Raw genomic sequence first — 27176 nt, forward strand, 5'->3', positions numbered from 1 at the left:
AAACAAAGCATTCTTTCCTGATACTATCAACCTTTAAAACAAATGAATGGTAAGAATGCCAATAATTCTATCTTTCAGATTTAGAACTAACCTTTTTTTAACTGAAACCTCCCCACCCCTCTGCCCCCAATGGCGACTCCTCCACCAATTTGCCTGGTTTCTACTGGGTTTTGGCCCCTTTAAACAACCACCACTAGTAACAAAAAAGGTACCAGCATGATATCAAAGGTATAATACAGTGATGGGTTTGGATAAATGAATTTTTGATGCCCAGAGGGAATAAAATTATTAATAAAATTCACTGTGTAAAAATATTATGTTCAAATAAGGCTTTGTGCTGTCAACTTCAATATTATGACAGAGAAGACTGCAAAATTTTGTTACTTCCAATTGGTTTGAAACAGTATCTTTTTTTTTAAACATTACCTTCATCAATGTCGGGAGGCAGACCTCCAACAAACACCTTCCTAGAATAGCGTTCCACCCTTTCACCATTCTGACAGCGGGTTGGAGAACTGAGACCTGATGATAAAGACTGGTCACCATGACTGTCATCTAAGAAACCATCTTCAAAAGGAAACAGGGAAGACCGACCTGAAAGAGATTTTGTAGAGACTGAGACATTTGCAAGCTTAGTTGTTTTGATTTTTAATTTGACCGCTGGCCAAAATTTTATCATAGCAGAAGTGTGTGCTGGAGTCATGCAATGTATTTTATAACTGTTGCATTTGTGCAAAGCAAATAAGATTCTAATATATTATCATATATCTAAAGCAACATTTCCCATAGTGTTGTCGAAGGCTTTCATGGCCGGAATCACAGGGTTGTTGTATGTTTTCCGGGCCGTATGGCCATGTTCTAGAAGTATTCTCTCCTGGCGTTTCGCCTACATCTATGGCAGGCATCCTCAGAGGATGCCTGCCATAGTCATTTCCCATAGTCTTGGATAAATGCAATAAGTTTACTGTTGAAGGAATAATGTTCCAACCTCGAATAGCTTTTTAAAAATATACCAATTGGTTAATTATTTTACCGATGAATGCTGTTCAATAACACTAATGATTTGTAAGAAAGAATGTCAGTACTTATAGATAAGGAAACCTAATGTGTAGTATTCTGACATTTTGCCTTGATGGAGTTCTTTTACTACCATTGAATGGTTGATTAAAGTTTTATTTTTCATCAAAAATAGGACCATTGATTACCACAGAATACCATAGAATTCTGAATAATTGGGAAATGAGATGGAAAGAATATGTTCATTTATTTGCAAAAAGAAAAAAATGGTTACAAATCCTTACCTTTTTGCCAAAAATAGACAATTTTATTCATACACGCACACAACTTTGCATAGACTAATTGAAACATTTATCAAATCCTCAAATAGCAACACACTTAATACCCCCACCACTCACAAACCACGACCTCCCAAACAGATGGAAGAAATCTTTTACTTCCTGATTTCTAAAATCCAGTCTTTGTTTTTATGGCTATAGTACTAATACTAGAATTAGTTATGGGCTCTCAGTTTGAGTCTTATAGAAAAAATTTGGATAGTGAAGTACTGAAAGACTAGGAACAGTATATGAATGCTTGTATTTTACGGCCGGGGTAGAGAATAGACTGCTTTGGGAGTCCAAATCTTAGAGTAAACATGCGATATGGTGATGGCAATAGTTTTTTTTGTTTTTTGTTTTTTGGTCAGAAGCGATTTGAAAAACTGCAAGTCGCTTTTGGTGTGAGAATTGGCTGTCTGCAAGGATATTGCCCAGGGGACACCCAGATGTTTTGGTGTTTTTACCATCCTTGTGGGAGGCTTCTCTCATGTCCCCACATGGAGCTGGAGCTAATAGAGGGAGCTCATCCATGCTCTCCCTGGGTTGGATTCGAACTGGCAACCTTCAGGTCAGCAACCCAACCTTCAAGTTAGCAGTCCTGCTAGCACAAGGGTTTAACCCACTGTGCCACTGGGGACTCCATGGCAGTAGTAGTGGTGATGATGATGATGATGATGATGATGATGATGCAATCTTCAGGATGTTGTTGAGCAATGTTGACTAGGGCTGAAGAGACAGTCAAGACAAGGATGTAAATCTCTGTTGTCATGCAGTAGAAAAAGAAATGTATGACTTCTCTCTTCATCTGCATAAGAGAGATTTTTCTGACACTCTTGCTGAGTTTCTGTATTTGCAAGAGCAGTGTTCTTCAGCACAAACTTCTGCTGTCTTCTTGCAAAGACTTCTAAAAATAAAAAAACTTCCATTTTTATCACCAATTGTCCAGGCCTCTTATGTTTGTACTTGTTGTATTTTGCTTCACAACAGGGACATATAGTAGTTTTGGGCAAAGTGATTATGTTGAGGTTAGAAAAAGGGAGGGTTGAGTGGAGGTTTGAGTGGGAATCATATTGACTAGTGGGCCTTTAGCCAAAGACATCCAGTGCTAAAGGTTTCTGAAGATGGTTTGCACACACACTGAGAATCCTATATGTGTGAGTCAGAGGCCATGAAGAATAAATCCCTGCTTCTTAACCCACTTGCGTGCAGAAGCTGATGATTTCTTAACAGACTATCTCAGCATGTCAAGACAGCTTCTCTCAACCATAATAATATTTTTATGAATATTGTTTACATCCTTCCTCAAAAAACATCAGGAGGACCATTCACTGCCAATTCCTATTTTAAGATAGTATCTGAAGTTGTTTCCAAAAAAAATCCAAGTGGACCTCTTTCAAAAGGCTGAAGTCTACAGGGGGCCCACTTACTGCCAAACCACTTCTCAAATCTGGGAGAGATCCTCATGAAACATAAAAAAGACCACCCTGATTCTAAATTTTTAGAATAATATCTTTAAAAATACAATGGCAATACCTGTTATTTAACTTTCTATGGTTTTGAGTATCCTGAATATCCAGATCCAAAACAAGTTTATAATTTTTGCAACAACAACAAAGAGATATAAATAACCAACACAATAGAAACAAAAACTTTGTTGTGAATTTAAGATTACCGTAATTTGGAAACATCTAAGGAAAGCAGTAGATCTAACTGTAAAAAAAACTTGAGACTTATGTTTGTCATGAAACAGTTTCTACTTTTTGCTGTGGAATGTGCCACCTTTTGTGCCAGGTATCCTACAGACCACTGGAGTATTTCATTTCAGTGCAACAATGGTCCTTGCAAGCAAGATTCTTACATATAAGTACATATTCTCTTTACATATGTTGGCTACTTGTTTGAATTTTTCTCTGGTGATTTCTCTCTTTTTCCATTCTTGTATATGTTCCTTTTAAATTTTAGCTCAGTTGAAACTTGAGATATTCATTCTGGTTTCTTTAGACACCTGCTATTTTTCCTCCTCATGGGAATTGTTTCAAATTTTCGCTCCGATATCATACTTTTCAGAAACTCTCATCCATCATGAACTCCTTTCCCCTTTACTATTCCTGACCATGGGATCACACCCAGTCTTTCCCTAAGTTTATTGACACCAGCTTTCTTAGACTGTTTATCTGACTTTGCTTGACTTCCCCTTTCCACTATGTAACACATTCGAAAAGAACATGGTTTGTCCCACCTAAGGAACCAACCATTTCCACCCCATTAACTAGGTTGTCACTGCTGGTTAACTTCAGATCTAAAATAGCTAATCCCTTGTTGTTTTTTCCACCTTCTGGACAATAAACTTGTCTGCAAATGAAGAATTTGTTGGGCCTGATATTTCTGGCAGAGTTTATCTTCCAACAAATATCAGGATAATAGAAATCTTCCATTACTACTAGCTATCTCTTTTCTGAATGTGTGGTAATCTGTTATGAGAATGCATTATCCCAGTCCTAAGTCTGGCTTGGAGATCTGTAGTATAAAGTGTTCCCTCACTACTTCGCGGTTCACTTTCACTTATTGCGGGTGGTCCTGGAACGTAACCCCCGCGATAAGTAAGGGAACACTGTACCACACAGTCAGGTCCCTGTTGTTTCTCTCTCCCTTAATTTTTACCCAGATACTCTCAGCATGGCTTCCAGGATTGACATCATGGATCTCCTCACATATGCAAACATCTTTGATATACAATGCTACTTCTCTTCCTTCTCTGTTTTGGTCTATTTCTCAGAAACAGGTTATACTCCTCTATTTCTACATTCCAATAATGAAACTGGTCCCGCCAGGTTTCAGTGATGCCAATTGTATCATATTTGTTTTGTTGCACTAAAAGTTCAAGTTCATTTTCCATTCTTTGTGCATTAGTATAGATATGTCAAAGATCATGGGCCATTCCTCCTAGCTGCTTATTTAAACCTTTCTCCTCTCAGTGTTGAGGTCTTGCACTATTCGCTTTATAACAGTTAGAGTTTTCTCTCTTGATGAACGCCTTCAAGAATATTGTCTCCCCCTCCCAGGATTCTAAGGTATCTCTAGCTGAAAAGTTTGGGTATCCGACAAGCCCATTATTCCTTCCATTCATCTTTCCTTAATACTAGTTTGTAAAAAAATTCTTAACTTTATATTGTAAGGATACTACAACAGGGTCTGGACAAATTACCGGTAGTCTTAGTTGGTTATATTTCACCAAGCACATGTGGAATTTCTACAACAAAGATTCAGGAAGGAACTAAAGTAGCCCAAGGACAGGTGAGCACATGGCAATTAAATCAGGCTAAACCATCTACTATAGCAGCCTGGCGTCTGTGGCAAGGCATTAATACATCTTCCACATCATCGCCAAGCTGTATTACTTCCATCCAGATAAGCACTGTGTGTAAACGCTTGCATGAAATACAGATAGCTGCTTTGAATCTCCTTTGGGATAATAATAATAATAATAATAATAATAATAATAATAATAATAATAATAAAACCCAGCATGTCTATCTTGTTTGCTGTGTCATACAATAAAATAATAACAACAACAACAACAACAACAACAACAACAATAATAATAATAATAATAATATCACTGGAAGAAAAGGGAACATATCTCAGATCAAATATTTCCTTCTGTCTCAACTACTATCATCTAATCCAGCTAGTAATTACAGAGAAACCCAAGAATTCCATTTTCAAATGTGGCAAAAGATAAGTATATAGGAAATCATCTCTGGTAATCTTTCTTCTTACAATTTAGTTTCATAACTTAATTCTTACCTATGCCATCTTGATATGCTTTGATAGAGGAGAGGGGAAATCTAACAAATGTGTCCTCAGTTCTTAGGTTTCAAATACAAAATACTGTGCTTTTAAAACAGAAACTTTTAAAACAGTTTAGAAGGCACAATCATCAAGTTTGCAGACGACACCCAACTGGGAGGGATAGCTAACACTCCAGAAGACAGGAGCAGAATTCAAAATGATCTTAACAGACTAAAGAGATGGGCCAAAACTAACAAAATGAAGTTCAACAGGGACAAATGCAAGATGTTTCACTTCAGTAGAAAAAATGCAATGCAAAGATACAGAATGAGGGATGCCTGGCTCGACAGCAATACGTGTGAAAAAGACCTTGGAGTCCTCGTGGACAACAAGTTAAGCATGAGCCAACAATGTGATGCGGCGGTGAAAAAAGCCAATGGGATTTTGGCCTGCACAAATAGGGGTATAAGCGTCTAGATCCAGGGAAGTCATGCTCCCCCTCTATTCTGCCTTGGTCAGACCACACTTGGAATACTGTGTCCAATTCTGGGCACCGCAGTTGAAGGGAGATGTTGACAAGCTGGAAGGTGTCCAGAAGAGGGCAACTAAAATGATCAAGGGCATGGAGAACAAGCCCTATGAGGAGTGGCTTAAAGAGCTGGGCATGTTTAGCCTGTAGAAGAGAAGGCTGAGAGGAGACATGATAGCCATGTATAAATATGTGAGGGGAAGTCATAGGGAGGAGGGAGCAAGCTTGTTTTCTTCTGCCCTGCAGACTAGGACACGGAACAATGGCTTCAAACTACAGGAAAGGAGATTCGACCTGAACATCAGGAAGAACTTCCTCACTGTGAGAGCTGTTTGGCAGTGGAACTCTCTCCCCTGGGCTGTGGTGGAGGCTCCTTCTTTGGAGGCTTTTAAGCAGAGGCTGGATGGCCATATGTCGGGGGTGCTTTGAATGCGATTTCCTGCTTCTTGGCAGGGAGTTGGACTGGATGGCCCATGAGGTCTCTTCCAACTCTACTATTCTATGATTCTATGATTCTATGATCCCTACTGTCAGATTTTAAATGTTGCTCTTCACAGGTGAAAATGCACATGGTAAACTACCCAGAGACAGTAAAGGAGGAAATTCTCAAGAACTATTTTTAAACCACACTTCTCTCTCCAAGAAATTTTCTAAACCTGCATTTCGATACATTGATTTTAACTTTTTCCAACATTAAAATGACCACAGTTTTTAAAACTTAACAGAATTTCACATCAGAGCTGTTTTTTCAATTAAAAAAAATGAAACATAGGACATGAATGAAACAAAACATCTGAAGAAAGAGAATTAGTTGATTCCAATTTTGGAAATGAATCATTCAGTTAAATGCATTAAATCAGGATTTTTAAAAATGATAATCAATGCCATAATTTGTTGTGACAAATCAACAATATCTATTAAGAATTTATATTGCTGGAAGCATTGATTGTGAATATAGCACTTTTAACATTATAGAAACTTGGCTGTCTTGGGTGAATGAAACCATTACCTGCATACATTATGAATGGGCCACCATATCCCTGGATTTAAACTGAAATCAGTTATTGCTGTTAAAGATGTGCTCGGAAAAAACTGAACAAATTCATGTGACATTGTTCATATAGTTTGGCCTAGTACTAATTTAAAAAACCACTAGAAGTGCCTAGGAAGATTCCAATCAGACTCAAACATGGAATGGGAAAAGAGCATCTTTAAAAGTTTCCCCCTCCCACAGTTCTTATTGAACTGGGATCCTTATGCCTCCCTTAGTAGTAAAAGAAAAGCATCTATAGGATAGCAGCTACACTGAGGAAATACTGATCAGAACTGGACATATGATTTATGTCCCTTGCCACACTATGACCTGAAACTAGTTTTTAAAATATCATGCATGCTAGGCCAAACACATGTGAATAATGTCCCACAGATCATTTGAATACTTTAGCGCTCCTTCAGTTCTTGGTAAATACTTTTGAAAGTTCAAATCCTTTTTTCTCTTTTCTGAACTTTTAAGTGCAAGAGATCATAGATGATTGGCCCCAAGTGTGGTCTTGTAGTTCTTTAAAAGGGGAAATTGTGAAATGTTATTTGCTTATCATAGCATTCTATCAACATTTAAAAATATTATTTTCAAAATAAGGCCAATTTTCATTTGGATAGCATAGTATCCGTGATTCTTTGTTCAGTAGTATATTGTTGCTCTTAAAGAAAAAATAACAGAATTTCTTCTTTCACCTCTTTCTCACAATAATATTTTCATGTAATTATAAGGCTTTTGAAGCAGAATCACTCTTTAGTACCATTGTAGCAATAAAGTTTGTCATCCCAGTTACTATGCAGAAACAATCAGCTAAATACAGCTCAAATTTGATTTTCCCATGATCATATTTAATAGAAATTGAAAATAATTTTTACCTCGTCTCCGTCCATAACTCCTGGCTGCGTGTAAATACAGAAAATATAATAGGTATTGACATAATATCAACTACAATATTTGCAGTTTTCTCAAAAACTCAGTTTTTGGATGGTGTCATTCAGGTGATTCAAATATTCATGTAAAAACATAAATGACACAGGTCAATATATAAATTTGATCCTCTGAAGCCCCTTCATTGTACTAGGTTACCTGTTAATAAGTACTCGCAATAGGTTTCTAAAGAAAACAGGAATCTCTGTTACATCTACTTTGAATAATTATTGTGCAAAAAGCCTTTTTTAATGTCTTCATTGTAGAACTGTAAAAGGTAGAATCTAAACACATCCAAAAAGTACATTTATATCAGATCATACTGATTTGGCAACATCTATCTAGTATTACATAATATATAAATCACTGTATGTAAAAAACAATCTTCATTTACTCTTGGCTTCATAGAGTCAGTCACGAAAATCCAGTTTTATAAAAGCTTTCAAAATATCTCAATGAAGCCAAACAAATAGGGGAAAAAATGTTGCATCATTAAAACTGACCCACAATATAAAAGAATGTATGGGTTGCTAAAACCATTAGAAATATTTGGAAAATATAGCAGACATATATCAAATGAAGGCAATCAAGTAAGGCAAACCATTTGGTAAACAGAGCCTTAACCTAATCAAATTTGGTTAGTGCAAGTTATGTATTATCTTAGTCAAATGAATCTTATGAAGCTCCCATCAAACTACCAAAAATATCATCCTCTCCATTTTAGTGGCATAGAAGATGCCTAAAACGGCTGGTTCTTATCACACTAAGAACAGCAAATGGATTTGGTTTTCATTTTCTTATACTGTTGCCTTCAAGCAACAATAATCCCATTTGCATTTTCTCTATATATTCTTTTTCTATCATCATGAACTAGATAAAGAAGCAGCTAAATGGCTGGGGGAGATTGTCAAAATGTGTGTTTTTTTATAGTTCTTGAACTTGGTGTTATTTTAAACATAGAATGGCACAGGATTCAACCAAACAAACAATTCCTTTACAAAGGCTAGTATACTGAACATTTCAACCCCTGTGACAGTGAGTACTTTTGCAAGACAAATAATGAATAACTCATGTCAACTGGACAAAGAGTTTAATCAACTGTTTTGTCACAGATGGTGGACTTTGAAGGCACTGTCACTGAAATAGATTTTTAAAGCCCCAAATGCTGTTGAACTTCTCAGTTAGCCCCATCTAGTACATTTCCATACATATGCTATAGGAAACCTACTCAAATTTAAGATCTTTTTTTCTGCTGGGTTACAAAAATATAAACTGGAAAAAGTGTAATAGGTCACCCTGTGCTAAAAAGCAGAGAGAAATGTTACTTTATGTTAGTATCTTTTGAAAGGACTTTGATTGGGCAGCATGTACAAATATGTGAGGGGAAGTCATAGGGAGGAGGGAGCGAGCTTGTTTTCAGCTGCCCTGCAGACTAGGACGCGGAACAATGGCTTCAAACTACAGGAAAGGAGATTCGACCTGAACATCAGGAAGAACTTCCTCACTGTGAGGGCTGTTCGGCAGTGGAACTCTCTGCCCCGGACTGTGGTGGAGGCTCCTTCCTTGGAGGCTTTTAAGCAGAGGATGGATGGCCATCTGTCGGGGGTGCTTTGAATGCGATTTCCTGCGTCTTGGCAGGGGGTTGGACTAGATGGCCCATGAGGTCTCTTCCAACTCTACTATTCTATGATTCTATGATTCTATGACTCCAAGATTGACTCTGCAGATAACGACTCCCTTCAATATCTGCAGCAGAGGCTGTCACCTCTGCTGTGGAGATGGTACTGACAATCATGACTGGGAAGGCACATTGGGCCAGTAGGAAACTGATCCTACATTAAAATAACTATGTCCTAAATCATTCCAGAACCACAGATCTTAGTCTGTTCAGTACTAATGTTGATGGTACTGATGTTTTGAGCTATGACGCTAGTGACGCTTTGGAGATGGGAGACATAACCTACTTGGTACCAAAATCGATGGTATGGAGGCATATGATGCTGACTCCAGAATTGATAACAAGAATTGAATTTGTTAGCAGGTTATCAATTACCTTAAAACTCCTAGCAGAGGACATTCAAGGATGGAGAGCGTTTGAATTGATAATATGGAGACTGAATCCTGCCGGTTCTGTTCTTTTCTGAATCCCTATGGCCATTTTGCCTGAAAGCTTGTCTATACTAACTACACTAAGTTTCATAGAACTTCCAATGACGAGGTGGACAGTCCAACTAAGGACTATAATATCCAGATGGAGATGACCCTAGTTCTCATGAACTGCCCAAAAACCAAACTGGATCTCAAACAATAAGCGAATACGAGTGACCACAACTGAGCAAGTGACCACAATGGTGGTAGAGGAGGACACTTCACTGTAGGGGATGGGAGAACTGTCTAGTGTGATCCGAACATAAGCTCTGAAGCACCCTTGAGGATGAGTCAATATTTTCTACTTCAGATATGGTACCGAAGTCTCCACATACTGGTACATGTGCTGGAGGCTCTACTTGGACAGAGAAGTCTGGATTTTCCACCTGATTTATCACAAGTCAGTAAATCAAGCTGCAATCTAGAGTCTAAACCAAGCCAAAATGCATTTCAGAGAAGTCAAGCCAAGGTCCAAGAGAGACCAAATGATAAATCAGAGTCTATAAATCGAGCCAAATTACAGCCCAATGAGAGAATCCAAGTATAAAAAACCCCGAAAGTGAAACAGAGATGCTTACCAACAGTTTGTTATATATTGCTGTTTCTGTGGAAGAGGAAGTACTAAGGGATTGAGAGGCAACTGTGCTGGTCGTATGTACCAGTGAAGGAGGAGCCACTGGAAAATGTTTACAGATCTTAAAGGTTCTGAATGATGCAGTGCACATGCATAGGTAGCACCATTTGTGTGAGTCTCAAGGGCCACAGTAAAGAACAAACCATCTATCAAAAGACAACAGTAAGAATAACAAAACTCTCAGCAGCATAAAAACAGGTCAGAAACTTAAAACCAGGCAGAAAAGGAGCCTAGTGTCTGTTGCTAAAACACAAACCTACATTTTAGTGAATGTCCACTAATGCCTATTCTAGTCAGGAGTAACAACTGAATTTAGTTCTCAATAAGACGTCATGCTCCTAAGCATACCATTCAATTCCATCAATATTATATATCTGCACTTTCAGGATAAACAATAAATGGGAGAAGAGTTTTAAAGCCAAATAAAATAAAGGTTGGTTTTAACACTCAAGAAGCATGACTGTAGTATTTCCTCTGCTGTGCTGATCAGCTTGCTTAGTGAGCCAAAGATCTGACTGATTTTTGTCTAAAGAGAGAGATATTATCTATAAACTGATGGTCTGAAAAATATGCAATATATTTAACAGAGACTTCTTGAATTATTTTGAGATTGCTATTATCTTCTGCTCCATGTTGATAAATGTTTGTATAGATAAATTGAAATACGTGTAACTAAAAACAGTTTTTGAAGCTGTTTAAACCTTGTCTTGCATAAAAAATATGACTGCAAGTATTTTGGATCTAAACTGATATTTCTTTTAAAATACACCAATGAAATGAATTTCTTTTGTTTGGACTATGTGAATATGATAATTTTCATAATGAGTGGGATTTGCACGCTGTCCAAATGATATTTCATACTAAGCTCCCTAGTCTTTGTTTACATTCCTTATGTGCAGACCTTAGTTCATTGGTTCAGAGAGGCAAGCAAACTGAGGACTGACAAAGCCAGAAAGCAGCTAGGTAATTGAAGCAGCATACACCAGGAAGGGGTCATACACGAATAGATGACTTGCTGTCAGGGCTGTAGCCAAGTTAGGAGGGGGGGGAGTTAGGGGGGAGTTAGGGGTCAACCCCCCCCCCCGGGAAAAAAACTGATTTACTCATGAATTTTAACTGGTTAACCAAATTCCCATGCTAGGTCTATGAGAAGCAAACCCTAAGGCATGGGGGGATTTGAATGCCCTATGAAGGTGACCAGGTAGGGTAGTTGGCAGTGGTTGAGCTGCAGGCTATTTGAGGCTGCTTCACACACACACACAAACCTCTTTGCTACAGCGTGAGGTGAACAATTTGAGCAGTTTCTGCCATTGGCATTTATTGGCAAGCATTTCCCAGCAGACCATAAGGGCTGGGCTGGAGGTTTGGGTGGCTGCACTAAGCAGAGTTCCCCTCCAGAAGGAAGCACATTCTGTAGCAGAGGAGGTTTGTCCTCCCCACCTTTAGAATAAACTCTTAATAAGTTGTTCCCTGGGTGATTCACACTCTTTCCTCAAGCCTCAAGACATGATTGCTAGGCCACAGAGGAAGGTTGCAGACAACAACCTCCTTTAAAATCATGCTTAATGCATTGTTTGTCTGGAGGGAGTCACACTCTCTCAGCCCCAGGAAGGTATAGGCAATTCCACCCATTAACTGTGTCATCACATACTTAGGCCTACATTGTATTGCATGCCTCACGTTAGGAGTTAAGCTTTGGCCTCATGTTAGGCTTTAAGCTCCTACAATTATGTGTGTGTGTGTGTGAAGGGGCTCTCTTTTGTTTCAGGCCTCATGTTAGGCTTGTCATTATATTGGGAGGCATTCATCTTGTTTTAGGCTTCATGTTCTGCTTTATAGCCTTTGCCAGTACATTAGGAAGCCTTCATTTAGAGACCTCCATTTTTTTCAGACCTCATGTCAGGCTTCATGCCCTTGGCCTGTTGTTGCCTCATGCTGGGACCATTCTGTAGAGATCCATGTGATCTTTCCCTCCAGGTTCTGCCTGCTCAGGCTCATGGCCTAACAAACTAGAAGGCATCAGATCTGGTGTATTCTGGAAGCTATGCAGTCATACTCTTTTGGCCTCAGAGCAAGGTACGGACACACTATTGGAAGTACAAATCTTCATTATGTGGACAACTGCCTGGTTTGGGGAGAGATTTTCACCTCTTGCCATGTTTCATATTTATATATTCAAAGTTACAAATATATATTTATATAGGGTTTCATATTTATATATTCATAGTTAATATTTCACCGTATTTTCACCTCATGCTAGTTCTTGGGCCATTCTTGGAAGAAGCTGTTTGCTTTGCTGCCACAGGGGGTGCCATTTTCTACAGTGTTTGAGAGGACTTGGCAGGTCCTACTTGTTCAGATTCATAGTCTAACCTCCTGAAAGGCAGTCACACTCTCTCAGCCACAGAATAAGATAAAATTAAATATAAATTTAATCAGATTAAATATAAATTTTATTATATTACTTATATTAATTATGGTGAATATCCTGGCAGTGTCTTTCAGGGCTGTGCTTTTGTCTTATGCCAAGCCTCATCCATTTGGGGGATTGTAATCTCAAAAAAACTCCATAAGAAAAACTTAAGTTTAAATACACTTTATGATGTTTCCAGGTATATAACAACTATGATAATTTGCGTTTGCTTTAAAAGTTTATACTTTAATTTCTCCTAAAATATCAAGTGATTTTTGAATAATTAGGTACCATATTAAAGATATTTTATTTGTTTCTAAAAATTAAACATTTGAAGACATACATAAGAAGCAAAATGGGGCAAGAAAGACTGACTGGACTTTGAGTGACCACGGAAGTTTATTGATGGAGCCTGATTTCTGTCAAGGTCTATTGAAACAGTTTCCAAATGTTTCCAATAGACATTGTGGTATTCTTTTGTTAATATAAATTACTAATTAACAGACATTTTCAGTTTTTGTAAGACTTGAAACTTCGTAACTAAAACAGAAATTTGATTTAACTAAATCTATATAAAATAGAATGAACCATACTATTTAAATTATATTAAATATTATACTCTTCATGATTCACAAAAAAAAAAGTTTCAACCTGCCCCCCAAATTCTTTTCTGGCTATGGCCCGGCTTGCTGTTGTAGGTGTGGACCATAGTTTAGAAATAAATTACATATTTGAAACTGGCCATTACCTTTTTGAAATTAGTTTGTTGTTGCATGTATATGGTTGAATAGAATAAGGAAACTAATATGTAAGAGAACTAGTATTTTATAATGTGCATATTTATTTTTGTACTTCAATCTATTGGGGTGTATCAAGGAGACTGTAAAACTAAAGCAAGGCCTGCAATTTCTAAACATGAAACTGGAAATGCTTTCTACATTTAGATAATTGTTTCTTATTTCTTAGAATTCATGACAGGATGAACTGGAATATGAAGACAGTCATCATGTAGTGTCATAAATCACACCCACGAAAGAACTAGAAAATCAGGGCTTAATTGACATTTCATTAGAATAGCTATAGAATGACTAAACACAAAGCACCATAATATCATGCATTAGTAAAACATTTTTATAAAACACAGAAAAGAAAGAAAATGAAATACTAGAACAGAAAATACAAATACTACTTAAAATTAATATCATCCAATTAAATACTATTACGTACATTTTTTCACCCCACCCCCCAGTATACACTACAACAGAAATAAAATAGGTGCAAGAATCTGGTAAGGTAATTTCATAGCAAACTTTTAAATTCTGTGTTTAAATCAACCACTTTGATTTTAGTTAGTTTGCTAAGAAAATCAACACAGTGCTATGAATTAATGTTTCTGGAAAAGTATGCCTGTAGATTCAGACCCACCATCTATCACAGCATGCAATCCTACAGGACAAATTTTTAAAATCTCTCCTGTGTTAGGCACTGGGGAACATTTTGGTATAAGATAAGTCTGTACAAAAGATTCACATGTACCAAACAGAATGTGTGTGTATGTGTGTGTATAAACATTGCAGAGCAATTTTAAAAGTCAACTCTGGGATAATATTAGCAGGAGTCATATCATATCCAATTTAGGATGATTCATCTGAGGAGACTGAGGGTAAAAAAATGTTTGATTGTATAAAAGGGGACTAGGTAGAACTAGACAATGAAAAAAATAGTAGCAGCCAAAACAGCTAATGGATCACAGGGAAATATATGCATACCCAGAGGCATCTGAAAAAGAACACAGTAAATAAGATGTTTATTTGCTACTGCTACACAATCTCCAAATTGTGTGTAAAAATAACATGTGCATTATTATAAACCTAAGATGACCTATAAAACTCAGTCAACTGACATTGACTGAAAATATAGTGATTCATCCATCCTAATTGGGACTGATGTTTTCTAAGAGTTCATAAATGACCTAAAATTAGGGGTGGGTGGCCAGATTTGCTGCCAACTACCAAATTATTCAGCATGTAAAAACAAACAAACAAAAGAAGGATTACAAAAAGCTCACAGAAATCTCGTTAAACCAGGCAAATGGGCAATGTAATAGCAAGTGTATATTAAAAATTGTACAGTTATGTACACTAGTATAAAATATTTTATTTTCATAGTAGAATATTGTTGGGTTTGTGGCACAGCAACTTAATGAAAGTGGTCACTCCAAAAGAGACAAATTCCATGACAGGAACAGTAGAAGAATGATAAAGAAATAACAGAATGTCCTTATGCAATATATAGTAAGATCACACTTAGAATATTGGACACATTTCTGGGAACCATATCATAAAAGACACATTGCAGAATTGGAAAAGGTGCAGAAAAAGGAATTCAATGTGATGAAGAACAATTTCTTCTGAGTGAAGATTAAAGTAATAATAATAATAATAATAATAATAATACTACAGTAGAGTCTCACTTATCCAACATAAACGGGCCGGCAGAACGTTGGATAAGTGAATATGTTGGATAATAAGGAGGGATTAAGGAAAAGCCTATTAAACATCAAATTAGGTTATGATTTTACAAATTAAGCACCAAAACATCATGTTATACAACAAATTTGACAGAAAAAGTAGTTCAATACGCAGTAATGCTATGTAGTAATTACTGTATTTACGAATTTAGCACCAAAATATCATGATGCTTTGAAATCATTGACTACAATTGATCTCCCTCTTATAATAGAAATATCATAAAAGAGGTAATTCTTCCCATAGATGTTCATGTAGATGTTAAGCAGCATGGAAGCCAAAACAGAATCTTGAAGGATCCATCCTGCTAACAGCTTCATCAAACAGAAGTTCCCCAGAACCATCTTCTGAGATTGCTCCTCCAGGAAAGACTGGAACCACTGTTTAACAAGTCCCATCTCACTGAGTTGGCCCAGGTCAATGATATCAAAAGCCACTGAAAGATCTAGAAGAGCCAACAGCTACACACTGCCCTTTTTAGCCCCCTCAACCATAGCTGTCACTGTCCGATAACCAGGCCCTGAAACTGATCTAGATAATCTGTCTCATTCAGAAACATCTTGAGCTGGGAGGCCACCATTACGTTAAGGTAAAAGTAAAGGTTTTCCCCTGACATTAAGTCTAGTCGTGTCTAACTCTGGGGATTGGTGCTTGTCTCCATAGACACCTCTCCAAGGACATGTGGTTGGCATGACTGCATGGAGCACCGTTACCTTCCTGCTGGAGCGGTACCTATTGATCTACTCACGTTTGCATGTTTTCGAACTATTAGGTAGGCAGAAGCTGGGGCTAGCAGCGGGAGCTTACTCCACTCCGTGGATTCGAACCACCGACCTTTCGGTCAGCAAGTTCCATAGATCAACGGTTTAACCCACTGCACCATAGGGGGCTCACCATTACATTAAATCTGTGTGATGTTTTAAATGTTCTCATCCATTATTTATTGCCTCAGGGGCCTATGTGGCTTAAGAGAATACAGAAATACCATACAAACATATATACGTTTAGAACCTGTTGCTCACCAAATGAAGCTGTATGGTAAAAGAGTCAAGACAGAAAAAAGAATGTACTTCAAACCGCATTTAGTAACATTACAGAATCCACTTATACAGGATGTGGTGATGGAAAACAACTTCACTGATGGTCAAAGGTGATCATATAAATTCATGGAGTTTAATTCTACCAATGGCTACTAGTCATTATGACTACTTTCAGAATAAGAGCCAGAATTGCCCTGAATAAAAATGGCTGAATGGTTGATTCATTCAGTCGCTTCCAACTCTTCGTGACCTCATGGACTAGCCCACGCCAAAGCTCCCTGTTCGCCATCGCCACCCCCAGCTCTTCAAGAATACCATCCATCCATCTTGCCCTTGGTCGGACCCTCTTCCTTTTTCCTTCCATTTTCCCTAGCATCATTCTCTTCTCCAAACTTTCCTGTCTTCTCATTATGTGGCCAAAGTACTTCATATTTGCCTCTAATATCCTTCCCTCCAGTGAGCAGTCCGGTATTACCGTATATACTCGAAGATAAGCCGAGTTTTTCAGCCCTTATTTATGAGCTGAAAAAGCCTCCCCCGGCTTATATTTGGGTCAAGGTCAAGCCAGCAGTGGAGCCTGGAGGCCACAGTATGTTTTCTTTCCCCAAACCTCCCTCCTCTGCTTCTCCTCCCAGGCTGGTTATCTTAAAAAATTTTTGAGAGAGAGAGACAGAGACAAGAAGCAAATGTTTTCAAAAGCGAAAAGAGAATGTGAGAGAAACAATTGTAAGCCAGATTGCATGGGTAGAAGGGGAAGGAAAAAAGATATTCCTGCAAATTTGCACGGTTCATTATTATTATTATTATTATTATTATTATTATTATTATTATTATTATTGCTATTATTGCAAGAACATTTGAGTCCAAAGGGAGGGAAGGAGGGAAAAGAGAGCAAAAGGAAACAAAAATGAGATGGGTTTTTTTGGGAGGGGGAGAGAAGTTTTTAAAAGCCTTTTCTGGCTACTTTTAGAGTTTGAAAAAGGAGAAAGAAAAGAGGTGGGAAAAGGCAGGAGAAAAGAGGACAAAGTTGTTTTTAGGGGGACTTTGCTTGCATTTCTTCCTTGGGTAATTGCATGCCCCAAAGCTTCTAAATATTTATATAGATGTTCCCCCTACAAATACAGTAATATATGAATTTTCCCCTCATATGTTTACAGGTCTTTGCAAATCCTATGTAAATATAGATAGAGATTTCCATGTACCTGTATATCTGTTCCTATTAATTAACATTAATTAACATTAATTTTATATATGAATTTTATATGAATTTTACCCTCACATGTTTGCAAGTGCAGAGGGAAAATGCGCGCGCGCACACAACACACACACACACACAGATGTCTAGATAGATATAAACATTGATAAATAGGGCTTACAAATATTGCAGGAGGAAAATGCACATAGAGAGTATTTGCAAAAGTTTCAGAGTGAATACACATGTGAAATTAATATATATAATGATAGATCTATATCTAGCTCTGCATTATTTATGTAAGCATTATATGTTTACCTGTTACTATGTTGGAAGCTGGCCTGAGTCCCCAGGGGGAGATAGATAGGGCAGGGTACAAATGAAGCTGTTGATGATGATGATTATTATTATGAAGTTATTGTTGCTTTTCCACTTATAGAGTTAGTTTACTGCTTTTCTTTGAAATACAGCAAATATTCAAAACATTTAACCCACTGATGCCTCAGTTAATGTAATTTTATTGGTATCTAATTTTATTTTTGAAATTTACCAGTAGCTGCTGCATTTCCCACCCTCGGCTTATACTCGAGTCAATAAGTTTTCCCAGTTTTTTGTGGTAAAATTAGGTGCCTCGGCTTATATTCAGGTCGGCTTATACTCGAGTATATACGGTATTTCCTGGAGTATGGACTGGTTTGATCTTCTTGCGGTCCAAGGCACTCTCATGGCTGAAGGAGACCTATCAAATTCAGCTAACTCCTACTTCTGGTTAGCCACTGGGAAGGAGGATGCAAACTAGATTGGACTTTGATCTGATCCAACAAGGATTCACTTATATGCTTCCTAGTTGTTTATCATTTGTTTTACATGCATACTGACTAGTCTTGTTGTCCTCTAACATATCTCCTGCAGAAAAGTTAATTCCAAATTGGCAGACAACCAATGTAAATAATATGCCATAACAGTCTTTCCCTCCATTAATCCTTATAATTATTTACACATGTTTAAAATATTTTGGGAAGTTTTTAAATTAAAAGACAATGGCTGAGTTCCAAAGGAAGCTCGCAACAATAGACACAGCACTTCCATAATGTATGGTTAACGCCCGATCTTGATTTCAGACAACATTCTTCATGTAAGCCCAGAATTTTGACAGGGGTTTTTCAGAAGCATCATAAGGCTGCTTGAAGGGATCTGAAAAGTACTCATGCAGGACTTTGAATATGGGCTATAAATGTAAGTACAAGAAGCCTTTCTGGTCTTCTATTCCTTTTAAGACTATACCCAGAAATTAGACTTTTTTCTATTTCTGGATAACATAATCTTTGCTCATTTTAACATGACCTCTGCATGAAAGAATTCCTTCTACTGGAATTCTACATGCTACTACAGACCCCTTAAATCTTGATGGCTCAAAGGTGTAAAAAAGACATAAAAGAAACCTGAAAAACTAGAAAAAAATGTATGATCTATGTAGGAAATTTAACTATTTCAAATAATAACAATCCATTTAGATAACATTTTCCTTGTTATAATGGTCCTAGTATTTTGGAGGCTTACTAGCATTATTGATATTATATAGTTTTGAGACAAAGGATAATCCAAAGTGTAAAGGGCATTTTAAAGATGGGCTTCTCTCCTAAATATGGCCCAGAGTGTAAGATATAGCATGTAAAGCCAAACCACACCTAAGTTAACTAGGTTTATACATTCCTGAAACAAGGACTATTGTGCAATATTTCTGTTCTCAAATTATGGTGTCAATCCACAGAGTCTCTCTTTATTTCTCAATACACATCCCATGCTTTGTATTTACTTTAACATGCATACGTTTCAGAAAACAGACAAACTATTAGAGTTCCTTTCAAAAACATGGTATTGAATTTCACAATTGTAGCTAAAGTTTCTGTAGGGCATTTACTAACTGAATAGCAGTTCTGCAACAACCAGAAAGGGGGCTTAATTTTCAGTTATTCACCACTTTTCTTCCCCCGTTCTCATTTTAAAAGAATATGGCCCCTTTCATGACTCTATTAAATATAAGTGTTTTCCCCTATTGCTTGCCATGTAATGGGAAGCTGAAAGAGAAATCTACAAAGACAATCCTCTCTTGACAAATTATATTTTTAAGCATTGAGCTCACCCTCATATACATTAACAGTGAAGTAGAACATCCAATGTCTTACATAAAAGAAGTCACATTTTATCACTTGAGGGAGATTGCTGCATTCTTCGTATCTTTCTTGTTACAATTTTGAATCTCACCCAGTGCAAAAGATTCAAGACGTGCTAGAGAGCAGAATAAAAGTGCAAAATACTACCGGTATGCTCCGAAGCAAATCCCATTTCTTTGTATAGCAACATTAATCTCTTAAAACTAAAAGCAAAATTTCATTTTTCATGAATATTAAATTTGTATGCTTTTTTAACTACACAGGTTTCACTTGCCTATAAAGCTATCCAACTCCTTAAGAAATTAAATCCTAGAGGAGTACGAGCAAATATGAGATCAATTTTGCATGGAAGGCATACAGAATTATACAAACTGATTAAAATATAATTGGATGCTATGCTCCAGCATCATAGTCATCTCTGGTCCTACCACCCCACCCCCTTGCTTTCCTATTAAATGAGAACATAAGCTCATTTCAGATGTCACTGTCTGAGAAGACATTTAGCATGAGACATCAATTTCCACATCAATGTAATCGCTTGTACTGTTTACAGAGCTATATCAAATATTATTACAGCAACAAATAAAGTTGTTGTATGTTTGTGAAATACAGAAAGTTGTTTAATCAGATAATGCTACTTTGGGTAGCTTTCAGAACAAGAAAAGGTGGATTGATTGATTTAGTGGGTTTGGGGATAGTAATTGCCCCTCACTTTATCAGGGAGAGGTTCTTGCTGCTTTGAAAGAGGCAGTAGTGCATCCACCCCTGAAGAGGACCTCCCAGGACTCAGAGGTATGAAAGAACTATTAGATTATTGCAGTGTTGTATAATTTCGGATTGTATGGCCGTGTTCTACAGAATTTTCTCCTGACATTTCACCTGCATCTGTGGCTGGCATATTCAGACTATTAGATTATTGCTAGTCCAGCAGTTCTTTTGGGGCAAGCCACTCAGGTGAGTGTTGGCTGGGCAAATTCAGACATTCTTAGAGGAAGCAGATTGTCTCAATTAATTTTGGTCTTGTTTCAAAACTAGTTCTGTGGGATGGAAAGAAGAGCTGCTGATTTATAGGGCATGTCTCTGACTATTATGTTGTGGGATGCTACATAGCTCCACCCTGTCCATCATGTTATTTAATATCTTTGTGAAGCTCCTGGGTGAGGTCACTAGGAATTTGGGTGTTGGCTGCCATCAATTCTATTTGTCCATGTTGTTTGTCAGCTGGGAATATCAGCTGCTGGACCAGTTTTTGAATTCTGCAATTGGCTGGATGCTAATGTTAAGAATGATGCACTGGGGTGGAAAGTTCCGGATCTTGGCACTGGACCAGCAAGTCCCTGGAGAGGTTTCACTCCCCTGAGGGATCACTGTAGCTTGGAAGACTCAACTTCTATCACTGGAGGTCCATGATGGCTTAGCTTGGAGTGTCTAGCAATAACTCCAATGTGTCTGTCAGCTATAGACTTTCCAGACAAAGCATAACAAGTACTTCATGCAATGGTACCTTTTCATTTGCAATACTGAACTGCACTCTACAAGAGACTGCATCTGAAGACAATGCGAAGCTGAAGCCAGTACAAAACATAGTAGATAGATAGCTGGATAGAACACGGCGAAGTAATCATAAATGCTGGCTTTAAAGATATTGCATTTGATGCCAATATTATTTCACTGAATTGAAGCTGGTTGTGATATCATTTACAGCTCAAAGTAGCTTGGAACCTCAATATTTGAAAGAACACCTCTTACTGTATAAGGATTTAGAGCTGCTAGACCAGGGGTCCCCAAACTAAGGCCCGGGGGCCGAATGCGGCCCTCCAAGGTCATTTACCTGGCCCCCGCCCTCAGTTTTATAATATATTTTTATATCAGTTTTAATAATATAATATATTGTATATACATATAATATTGATAAAAATATTATAATGTTATACAATATAATACTAATAATAATAACATATAATAATATTAATTATATGTTATATATTACATATAGTATTACAATATAGTGGTATAGTTCAATATAGTAATGTATAATGCTAATATTTTGCTATGCTAATAATATAATATATTGTATGTACATACAGCTGCTCTGAGTCCCCTTCGGGGTAAGAAGGGTGGGATATAAATGTAGTAAATAAATAATTAATTTTAGACTTAGGCTCACCCAAATTCTGAAATGCCTTGAAGGCACACAACAACAACAACAACAATCCTAATTAACTTGACTATCTCATTGGCCAGTAGCAGGCCCACACTTTCCATTGAAATCCTGGTAGTTTTATGTTGGTTAAGATTGTTTTCATTTTTAAATATTGTATTGTTCTTTCATTGTTATTGTTGTTGTTGTTTTGCACTACAAATAAGACATGTGCAGCGTGCATAGGAATTTGTTCGTATTTTTTTTCAAATGATAATTCGGCCCCTCAACAGTCTGAAGGATTGTAGACCGGCCCTTTGCTTTAAAAGTTTGAGGACCCCTGTGCTAGACAGACTGACCTTTGGGCCTTCGTTGTTTGAGGCAATATACTGTCTAAGGCTGTGAGGCAGGGTCTTCTGCTGTGGCACCCACTGGAGGAATGCATTTCCCTTGGAAATCCAAATGCCATTGCTGTTGCCTTGTTTCAAGGACCCAAACCAAAATATGCCTTTTATTTTAACCTTTGAGGTCTAACAATTCCACCCAAATCTCTATACCTACATAGCTTAAGTTATTTTACCTTGTTTTATCTTGTTAGATTGCTTTTAATCTATTTTGATGAAATTTTCATATTTTAAACTATAAAATATATAAATAATTTTATTCATATATCACCTTGAGATTCTGTGGTATAGGGACAGATATAATTCTTTAAAAGATTAAATTTGTTACCAATATTGCATTGAGTAAACGTTAACAGAGGCACCAATTTGTGTCTGGAAAAATTTGTCTCAGGTTTTCTGCCATTTGTGCAATAATCAGTTCCTCATTACTATTCATTCATTCATTCATTCATTCATTCTAGTTTCTCAGAAAACCAAGGAACTGACCAGACCTGAAAAACAGGAAGAAAACATCCAGCAGTGCTCATGTCTAGTTTGTTTCCCTAATTCAGGTCAACCACAGCTTCTAGCACAGCAGTAGAAAGTTCCCCAAAAGACATAAAAAACAATTTACTGGGTTTTTCTGTAATAATAAACTAACTTGAAGAGAAATACTGGATAAAAATTCTTGTCACCCTACACCTGTCTCCTTGCATCTGAATCTAACCCTAAGTTTCCCACTACCACTGAGGTAGGGCAGGGCTACATTTTGAAAGGCACAAATATAAACTAAACTTCATTTCCCCTACTAAGTTAAATATTTATGAAAACAAGTTTGACATACGACCATAAGATGCTTTGTAATAATATTATTTATATATATAAATGAGTGATGGCATCACGGCGACCAACAAAACAACAAAACTACAGGCCCCCCAACCTCGAAATTTGACAACACAACCCATCATCCATGCCTCTAGGTTGATACAATAAAAGGAAAAGAAAAATAAAGTCCTAATTAGAGGGAGAGGAATAATTGTTTTTATCCAATTGCTGCCAGTTAGAAGGCTAAGCTCCGCCCACTTGGTCTCCTAGCAACCCACTCAGCCCAGGGGACAGGCAGAGTTAGGCCTCACTTAGGCCTCTTCCACACTGCCTATAAAATACAGATTATCAGATTTTAACTGGATTATATGGCAGTGTAGACTCAAGGCCCTTCCACACAGCTATATAACCCATTTATAATCATATATTATCTGCTTTGAACTGGATTATCTTGACTCCACACTGCCATATAATCCACTTCAGTGTGCATTTTATACAGCTGTGTAGAAGGGGCCTCATACTTCGCCACAGCAACGCGTGGCCGGGCACAGCTAGTTTATTTATACAACATCATCGTTTTCTTAATTAAGGTAAACAAAAACACTGATGGTCCAATGAAGAAACATCTATACTATATAGTAGATCCCTTCCAATTCACATATTTAAAAGGATCCTTCAAACCCTACAAGGTGATGAGGAGCAATTCTGTCACAAGCGGGCTGAGACTCCTCCCTCCCCCCCCCCCCCCGATTTCTCATTTTTAAGAAAGTCTATTTGGGTTTTAAGAAAGTTTGGATAGGTGTGACAGAACCTCTTCCTAGAGGTTGTGAGGAACTTTTAAATGTAAAAAATATGGAGTGACAATCAGGAAGTCCTCTGAGGTCCAATAGAGGCGTGTGTGGCTTTCAGAACTGCGGAAGTGGCCCAATTTTTAATGTTAGTCAATAAAGTAGATCATACTGAGTAAATGAGAGTTTTTCTAGTTTACCAAATAGATTTTAGAGACTGATTAAATATAGACATTTGTATATTCTGATTTTCCTTTTTTATTTTGTATACAAATACAGTAGAGTCTCACTTATCCAAGCCTCGCTTATCCAAGTTCTGGATTATCCAAGTCATTTTTGTAGTCAATGTTTTCAACATATCGTGATATTTTGGTGTTAAATTCGTAAATAAGTAATTACAACATAACATTACTGCGTATTGAACTGCTTTTTCTGTCAAATTTGTTGTAAAACATGATGTTTTGGTGCTTAATTTGTAAAAATCATAACATAATTTGATGTTTAATATGGTTTTCCTTAATCCCTCATTATCCAAGATATTCACTTATCCAAGCTTTTGCTGGCCCATTTAGCTTGGATAAGTGAGACTCTACTGTATATGGAAAAGTATAATGAATATGCAGGTTGGGCATCCTTATTTAGAACTAGCTTGGGTACTCGGTGTTGTCTGGGTTATTGTAAAAAGTTAAATTCTCAATTGTACAAAATGCATAAGGTTATGGATTAGCTCCAACTGACATCATACCAGGTTAATCTCAAGAAACTCCATCAGTACTTAAAGTTTGTTATGTTGGGCAAGTTTGTTCTGGATGCATCATCAGTGGGGTTCAGTGTGCTCTCTAGCTGTAGAATAAACTACAACTTCCACTATGGTGAGTCAATCCCCTCAAACCCCACCAGTAGGTTGTTAGTCATGGGGGTTCTGTGTGCCAAGTTTGGTCCAGGTCCATCATTGGTGGAGGTCACAGTTTCTTTGGTGGAGTTCAAAGTGCTCTTAGATTGCAGATGAACTATACATCCCAATACCTACAAGTACTATAAATAATGGTGAATTCTTCCCAAACCTCTCTAGTACGTTCAGTAGCCGAAAGGCTTATGAGAAAGGCAGTGGGTGCGGTCATGCAAATTCCACACCAATGAAGATAGTAAGAAACATTGGAATGTCTATAGTGGAGGAAAAACAAGAACATCTAGGATGAAATTGTCTCCATAGGAAAACCTTCACTTGGGTGGTGGGCTGTATATGTTTGTGGAGGATATTGGCAGGACTCTGTTACATGTTTATGGCACTCTCTATAACCTGCAATGTCATTGGAGGGAGGGCCATTGGTGTCTCCTGAGTAGTGGGAGCTATAGCTATTTGTGGAAGTGGGAACTTGTCTGTACATTCCAAAATTCAAAATCCAAATTTGTACATATGGGTGACATTTTTGGTATTTGATAAAATCAGTGTATACACCCACTTTTTCATGCATAAAATTATTTAAAATATTACATTCAGGCTATACGGGTAAGGTGTATGCATGCATTTTGTATTTATACTTGGACCTAATGTTCAAAGTATTTTATTATAAATATGAAAGTCGGAAAAATCCTAAATCCAAAATACTTCTGGTCTCAAGGATTTCAGATAAGGGGTAGGTACTTAAACTGTATAAAATGCATTATAAGGCATAGATAGAAAGATACGAACTTACTATTGAGAGCCATAATGTTGTCTGTTCCCGGATGGTGAAAATTTATACCCATACGACCTAAAATAGAAACAGAACATTCTGTCATCATGCTTTATGTAAATTAGGCTATTTTTCAATATTAATTTTCCAACTTATTAAAAATTAGTGATGAGACTAATTAAAAAGTGTTCTTTCTACAGCTCTGTGATAAACACACATAACCATGTTAGTTTGCTGAGGATAAAACAAGCATCTCGAAAACAGAACAAGGCAATAATAGAATAACCTTGAAAACACTTACAATCTCCTTTTATTAATTAATTAAAATGTATTTATTTATTTATTTACAAACATTCAATGCCTTGACATAGAACAAAGACAAGACAAATGCAGGCTCCGAGCTGGCCTCGAACTCATGACCTCTTGGTCAGAGTGATTGGTCTCAGCTGGCTGCTCACCAGCTTGCGCCACAATGTAATAAAACTTAACGTGCATACTTTTCAAATATTAATTTTTGAGATAAGCACAGATCATACATTTTCATTTTTCAATTATAGCAAGTATCAGATGTCTTGAGTAAAATCTTGGGCCCTAAACAAGAAAATGCTGATTTCCCCCTCTTACTAGAACTTGAAGTGGGGGACTGTTAATAAGAATCCTACAGAGATTAGACTTGTGCATTTATATGGAATTACTTACCGTTTCTGTTTGTTCCATTTGTATGGCCGTTTCCATCCGCCGCTTACGGAAACGGGTGCCTATACAAATGGGCTTTTCTGTCCAAGGTCTGAAAAAACCTTAAAAAATTCAGGCCTTGGGCAGCAAAGCGCCAGGCCCTGTGAGCCGGGTCTATGAGACCAGAGGCGGTTCAACCACCAGGCCAACTAGGCAGTTGCCTGTGGCGCCATCTTGTTGGGGGCGCCATCGAGGCAACTCCTGTCTCCTGCAGCCTGCCTCCCGAAGGTATTGAAATGCTTTTTTCTGTTGATTTGTTGTAAAACATGAAGTTTTAGTGCTTAATTTGTAAAATCTTAATGTAATTTGATGTTTAATAGGCTTTTCCTTAATCCCTCCTTATCATCAAACATTTTCGCTTATCCAACGCTTTTATTTTTCAGTGATTGGTTTGGGGGGGGGAGGGGCGTCAAAATTCTGTTCGCCTACACTTGAAAAATACCTAGGGCCGGCTCTGTATAATGAGACATCGAGCGCTTGATGCTCGTAGGCCCAGTTCACAGGGCCTACAATCGAGTGCTGGGCACTCGATGCTCATAGGCCTGGCTTGCAGGGCCTATGAGATATCGAGCGCTCAGTGGCCCATAGGCCTAGTTTGCAGGGTCTACAATCAGCGTTTGGCACTCGACTGTAAGCCCTGCAAGCTGAGCCTGTGAGACATTGAGCACTTGATGCTCATAGGCCCGGCTCAGAGGGCCTATGAGCATCGAGCGCCCAGTGCTTGGCTGAAGGCCCTGCAAGCCAGGGCCTACAGCCAAGCGCCGAAAAAGCGCCGAAAATGGCTACCGTCCCCCTCTGCCTTTCATTTCACTGTTTCTTTTGTTCCCATGGGGGTTGTACTATTCCATGCAATCCAAATGGATGAAACTGTACAAA

At 37.7% G+C, this 27176-nt stretch overlaps 1 protein-coding gene across 8 annotated transcripts in view; it reads right to left on the reverse strand.

Annotated features, from left to right (window-relative positions):
- The window catches only part of cpeb3 (cytoplasmic polyadenylation element binding protein 3), a 113774-nt gene that overhangs the window by 22052 nt on the left and 64546 nt on the right, over positions 1 to 27176 (reverse strand). For 6 of the 8 annotated variants that reach the window (XM_016995911.2, XM_008116772.3, XM_008116770.3 and 3 more), the window contains exons 4-6: positions 25587 to 25643; positions 7573 to 7596; positions 427 to 594 (exon numbers count right to left, since the gene is read on the reverse strand). In XM_016995911.2, the coding sequence (XP_016851400.2) occupies positions 427 to 594; positions 7573 to 7596; positions 25587 to 25643 (249 nt within the window). The remainder of the gene's footprint in view (positions 1 to 426; positions 595 to 7572; positions 7597 to 25586; positions 25644 to 27176) is intronic. The other 2 variants (XM_062976144.1, XM_016995912.2) reach the window with 1 other exon arrangement.

Source organism: Anolis carolinensis, chromosome 3, assembly GCF_035594765.1.
Source record: "Anolis carolinensis isolate JA03-04 chromosome 3, rAnoCar3.1.pri, whole genome shotgun sequence".
Lineage (NCBI taxonomy): Eukaryota > Metazoa > Chordata > Lepidosauria > Squamata > Dactyloidae > Anolis > Anolis carolinensis.